The 6,760-nt window shown below is 35.5% G+C and overlaps 1 protein-coding gene across 1 annotated transcript; it reads left to right on the top strand.

Annotated features, from left to right (window-relative positions):
• The first annotated feature begins 1,496 nt into the window (after window positions 1-1,496).
• Window positions 1,497-3,247, top strand: LOC113057061 (complement factor D). Its single transcript, XM_026224090.1, has 5 exons — window positions 1,497-1,649; window positions 1,803-1,947; window positions 2,325-2,469; window positions 2,593-2,853; window positions 2,955-3,247. Exons 1-5 carry the CDS (start codon window positions 1,598-1,600, stop codon window positions 3,102-3,104), a joined length of 753 nt encoding a protein of 250 aa, XP_026079875.1. The 5' UTR covers window positions 1,497-1,597; the 3' UTR covers window positions 3,105-3,247.
• Window positions 3,248-6,760: the final 3,513 nt, after the last annotated feature.

Raw genomic sequence — 6,760 nt, 5'->3', positions numbered from 1 at the left:
AGCCTCAACCAGGTTCCAGCTCATGAAGTTGGATGTTAGAATGAGTGTATAGATCTGTGCTGTAGAAATAAGTCTGAATTGTTATATTATACTAAAATGTTTTCTAGAATTGTTAAAACATTATTATTATTATTATTATTATTATTATTATTATTATTGTTATTATTGTTATTATTATTATTATTAAAAATGATTACATCGATACAGCAGCAGGTGGCGTCAGTGGCTGTCCTTATGAGTGAGTTACTGAGTTATTCTCATTGGTTCAAAATTATTCATGTGTGTGGTACTTTGGGGGGGGGGGGGGGTGTCTAAAAGCCTGCCATTACTACGCAACCCTGAAACTGTCAGGGCTCTGACAATTTTTGGAAATTATTATAATTATTTGCCAATTAGTCTAATTCCAAACGAAACCAAATCAGAGTTGGGTGCGGTTAACCCTGCTTTGGCTTTGATTGGAATTATTATAATAGGCAAAGAAAAACACGTCACTAGTCTAAAATGTAAGCTTTTCAAAATAATATCCAACCTTTCTCAACTCCTGTAAAGTCGTGACTTACTCAAGCGACTGGTCTTCTTCGTTTTTTTTTTTTTTCTTTTTTTTCTTTTTCTTTATCTTTCTGTATCCCTTTTAGTGAGTATCCCATGTACTGTAACCCCAATTGTTACACAATTGCATATATATATATGTGTGTGTGTGTGTGTGTGTGTGTGTGTGTGTGTGTGTGTTTAAACAGTTTATTTAAATTTTAATAATTCACAATACTGCTGTTTTTCTGTATTTTAATTGAATGTGCATAAAGAACATAAAATACATATTTCAAAAACATTAACAAAATAATTAAAATTAATTCTGTTGTGGTGTGGTATGCTTTATTACATTGACATGGTTGCAGTATTTGCTCTTAAAAGATAAATGGCATCTAGTTCCTTGAAAAACGTTTAATACCCATGGAATCTTTCAAATGAACAAATGGTTCTTTATACTGAAAGATTATCATTCCGATTATTAAAATGTTCTTAACAGTTCACACTTAAGAAGAAAAAAAATAGTTCTGTTCACTGAAAGTTTCTTCTATAGAAATGGCACATGTGAAAAAGTCATTAAACATGAAGGTTCCAGGAAACTTTGTGCATTATTTTGATTAGTATCACCAAGAACATTTTACTGATCTGGGAAAAAAATCATTTTTGAGAAATGTTGAGAAATGTGGGTGCCGCTCACTTCTGATTGATATGAGCAGTGCATATGTGGGTGATCCAAATACTGTACATGTGAAACTCATTATTCTTTCATTTTCACTCTAACATCTATTTTCATGCCTTTGCTTAGAATAAAGACACGATTATGGAAAAGGAAACATTTAGAGGAAAGGAAAAGTGAAACAGATAAAGAGTTGTAAAGGAACAGATAAGAAGGAGAAGAAGATTTATGGCATATTCCTGTTTTCAATCTTGTGGTGTGGGGGTAGGAAAAGAATGCAAAGAGAACAACACCCACCACACACACCCTCTTTCTCTTTCTCCCGTTTGGGCATTATATAAAGCTCAGCCCTGGTCTTTAGTCTCAGAATTATACGGACAAAGATCGTTCACTATGAATAGAATTATATTTGCCACTTTGCTGCTTTATGCAGCATCTCAGACTGGTGAGTAATATTCATGATCTGTTCTTGAATCAATTTGTGCTACATAATATGCATTTCTGTTGAGGATTTCTACATTTAAACACTGAACAGTTATATTTTGTCTGATTAAAGAGGGTTTTCTCACGTTATTACACATTATTGTGTAATGTGCAGGTGAATGCATCACAGGAGGAAAGGAGGCTGTAGCACACTCTCGTCCGTACATGGCTTCACTTCAGTGGAATGGAAAACATGAGTGCGGTGGCTTTCTGATCTCCAGTCAGTGGGTCATGAGTGCAGCACACTGCTTTCAGGACGGGTATGTAACACATCGACACTAGTGATCTGTCCAACAGCATTGCATTGAAAAGTTGCAATGATTTCAGCAGCAAATATTTCACAATTTCAGTACCTACATTATCAGAAAAAAGGTGCAAAACTGGTCACTGGGGTCATATCTTTTCAAAAGGTTTTAAAATGTGCCATTGAGGTACCTTTAGCATGCTTTAGCGAATAAGGTACAAAAGTGTTCCTTTGTAAAAAAAAAAAAAAAAAAAAAAAGTCCCCAGGAACAGCTTTTGTACGCTTTTTTTTCTGAGCGTGTAGATTAGTTGTGGTTTGTTTTAGGTATTTGTTTCAGGAAAACGATTATATTTTTCTATCTATTCATAATGATAATTGTCCTGTGTGTTGCAGGAGGACATCCGGTGTTAAAGCTGTGTTGGGTGCTCACTCACTGTCTGATGCAGAGGACACTAAGCAAACCTATGAAGCCACTGCAGTCTACAACCATCCTGATTTCAGTATAAGCAACTATGACAATGATATTGCCCTGCTCAAGGTATACACTGTGATCTAATCTTGTAGCTGAAAATCACTTAAATCTGTGCATGCGTATATTAAAGAGAACAGTTTTCATCAGCAGACTGTCAGAATCATAGAATATGCTGTTGTTTTTTGACAGCTGGATAAGCCAATCACTGAGAGCGATGCAGTGAATCCAGTGACATTCCAGCGTGAAAGTTCGTCTGGACCCAAGGAGTCTGATGTTGTGGAAACGGCTGGGTGGGGCTCCTTGAACAACCTGGGGGGGCGGCCAGACAAACTGCAAGAGCTCAGTATCAAAGTCATGCAACAATGGCTCTGTGGCCGCGGTGACTACTATGGAACAAAGTTTACAAGCAACATGCTCTGTGCTGCAGACAGACGAAAGGACACCTGTGATGTAAGTTCACCGCAATGATTCATAAAACATCTTTCCAATGTAAAGAAAGATAATGTCTAATAGATGACCTTTCTCATTTCTGCTGTCTTTTTGTCTAATAGGGGGACTCCGGAGGTCCTCTCTTATTCAAGGACATTGCTGTGGGAATAACCTCTAATGGAGGAAAGAAATGTGGCTCCAGCAAAAAGCCTGGACTGTACACTATCATCTCCCACTACACGGAGTGGATTGACAAAACAATGGTCCAGTAAAAAACAACAACAACAACAACAGTTAATCCTAGAAAACTGTTTTTAAGCTGCAGAATCCTTTGCATTACATTTTTCTTTTTCATTGGTAATGTACATGTATTGCTATTTTCTACATTAATAAAACTTTTCTACATATACCTAAATCCACGCACTGTTGTTTTATTTGTATATTTGTTCATTTTTCAAAATATGTCATCAACACCACTATTAAGTGAATCATTGTGAGGAGACACAGTAGCATATCATAGACAATAGCCGATGGAAATAGACAACTCAATGAAGTCAAGTATGCCATTTTATACACACACATTATGCTTTCATATTATATTATATTATATTATATTATATTATATTATATTATATTATATTATATTATATTATATTATATTATATTATATTATATTATAATAAAATGACTGAAGTTGACCAAAGTGCTTTACACATAGAACAGTATTACAAACAACATCTAGATAACAAAACATTACCAATATTTAAACACACAAATGATTATAGGCAGCCATTTCACAGTTCTGGATCAATTATTATTTTAAAGGCTTAATCAGCTATTTTCTTTGCTTCTCATTCTGCACATGACAAGTAATTTTTGATTTTCTGATCTCAAATTCTAATGGGTTTAAAAGAACTCATCAAGTTTGAAAGATGAGGAGCCAAATTATTCAAAAATCTAAAAACAAAAATGTCATTTTGAAATCGATTCCAAAACAGACAGGCAACCAATGTTATAAAGACAGAATCATTTGTGGTTGTGCTAGTGCTGACAAGTTAATACCATATAGAAAGAATTTGAAAAATCGAGATGGAAAAGATGCATGCAGTGACTCGTCCACAGTCTGTGGCTGATTATAAAATGCTTTTATAAAATATAATATAATATGATATGATATGATATGATATTACGTCCATAAGACCTTTCACTAATAAACAAGAGCAATATCAAAAGCTATTATGTCAGTATTTGCCATTTCGAAAAAAAATAAAAAATAAACCCTGCCATTTACTCAGATGCATACACTCTGGTGTACCTTTTGAAAAGGTACAGTGACAGCTTTTGTACCTTTTTTTCTGAGGGTGTACCAAAACTGCTATTTATCAGCATATTTAGAAATCATTTTGGGAGGAAGTAAAATACATTTTTGCAATGAAACTCACTAGCACAAGCTGATAAGAGCAGTGATCTGATAGATAGATAGATGAAGTATTTCCACATGTTCTGACAGTTCAACGGCATGATGTTATGCTTTTTTGGATTTGAATCTAATATGTTGCAATGATAAACTGCTTACTGTGTTATGTAAGACTTTTAAGTGCTTCATTAAATCTGAGTTATGAAACACATTGCTGTTCCTGTTATTTACATATGACATGCCAGTACAATCTAACGGCTGGTGCTAACAGAATCTGTCCACAAAACAGTATTAAACAGACCTCTGAACACACATCAGTGTTGCAATATCTGGTATCTCTAACTTAAATAGCCCATTTCAGGTTTCTTGAGAAGAGTATTTTTCATTTTTTTGTGTTGCAAAACCCCTATACTGTATGAGGCTGCAAGCATTTTGGATGCAAGATCCTCAACCTGTTTTTAATTAACAGTGTTCAGAAAATGTCCATTGTTTCCAGCAGGCCGTTATATTCTTTAGATTCAGTAGATTTCTATTGTGGTTACAAGGGATGAAAAGGAAAACATTCTCTGTAAACTCCTGGCCAAATGCCATCCAAACATGTTCCAGTTCGTTCGGGAAGACTTCTTGATAAATTCTTGATAACCAGCTTATATTGACAGGGCAATTACTATAAGCCTGCAGGATCTTTACCCCTCTGCCCTCTTTTTCTTCACAAAAATGTATTTTATGGATATTAAACAACAACAAAAGTTTACTCTCTCATGTATTTATATATAAGCACCCTTACTTGCAGTTTGATACATTTGCCTTATTTTGTAACATATCATAAGCCTACTCCTCCAGCTGGCTCTGGTTCTTGTCTTCTTGCCTGAGTAGAGATGATGTATATCCAGTCCTCTGGAAATGGGCCCACAAGAATTGTGTTTATCTGAAGTCAACATAGAAATTAAACAGTACATAATGATGTTGCACATGCCTTTTTTTCTGTTCTTGTTTAGAAATTATTTATACAAAGATAATTTATTTAAGTATTTGTCCACTTTTTTATTCTGAATAAAAATTTCCAAAAACACACTTTACATTTTTTTTCCAATTAAACATACACACTGTATTACATAAATACTGCAACATATTTGCAGTGTTTTACAGCAGGTTTTGTATAAACATACACACACAAACACACACACACACCAAAGTTGAACAACGACTGGAAAAAACTAACAACAGGAAACAGAGGCTAAAGGTCACCATGACTGTTGCTGGGGATATTTTCTTGGCACACTTTAGGCTTATTATATTAGTACCAACTGAGCACTGTTTAAATGCCACAGAATACTGGAGTATATTGTTACTAACCATGTCCATTCCTTTATGACCACAGTGTCCCACAGTTCACCATCACCAGATCTCAATCCTATAGAGCCCCTTTGGGATGTGGTGGAATAGGATATTCACATATCATGGATGTGCAGCCGACTGTGTAATGTTATCATGTCGGTATGGTAAGAGGAATGTTTCCAGAACCTAGTTCAATCTACATCATAAAGAAGTAAGATGCATTTCTCAAGGCAAAAAATTCAAGGCAAGGTGTAATTAATGGAGTGGCCAGTAAGTGTATATTGCAGTATTTACAGAACCTATAACACAATATCCAGTATCTAGGAGGCATTCCAAGAGGCATAGGCCTACTGTACATTTTCGAAAGACCTCTGCCATGAAATTTATATGCTTTCTTTGAACTGTATGTCATGCTTTTCACAAAGAATAGATTTGTCAGATGAGGGAAGCATGTGCTTTCAGCAAGTTAGTGTCTTGAACATGCACAGCTGCTGCCATGGTTGGTATTTGATTTTGGTTAATTGTTTTAGCTAGTTGTGATGCTTAAATAATAAAAGTCTAAATCAGACACTGAAAAGTAACAAACTTCAAAAAAGGAAGTCAATTCCTCAGGGTCCAGTGCAGGAATGCTGTCCGATGACTGTGTTCCTGTTTTCTGGAGCAGTCAAGTTCACTAAACATGTCAAGTAGCATGTTGTGGAGGAGCTCAGTAAAGATGTTTTCTTTTAGTCAATTATGGTAGAAAACAAAGGTGAGTCTGCTCAGCGACCCAGCCATCAAACCAGGACATTTCCTTTACCAGGACCCTGATACGGTCTCAAGGGAGATTTAGATCACCTAAAGTGCTGTGCTTGCCAATTAAAGGCACTGTAACAATAAACTGGATAATAAAAGTTGGCCTAAAGGCTTGTGTTTGTCCGCGTGTATCATTGTTTTTGTCTTTGGCAGGGGTTTAATAAGGGAAGTTCAACAAACTGCCTGCCAACTCTTTATCTTCATGTTATCACACACAAAGCCATCCACCGAAGTTCCTGTTTTTCTATTTTTGCTGGTCTCAGACCTACACAAATAAGTAGGCTTGATAATTTTACACTGACATGTTGCATGTTGTTCCTCATCTCCCAGCCCCACAAACTATCCATATTTTCGATAGCATTAAAAGATCAATACATT

The sequence above is a fragment of the Carassius auratus genome, chromosome 38 (assembly GCF_003368295.1).
Source record: "Carassius auratus strain Wakin chromosome 38, ASM336829v1, whole genome shotgun sequence".
Classification (NCBI taxonomy): Eukaryota; Metazoa; Chordata; class Actinopteri; order Cypriniformes; family Cyprinidae; genus Carassius; species Carassius auratus.
This window is presented reverse-complemented; position numbering and strand designations above follow the sequence as displayed.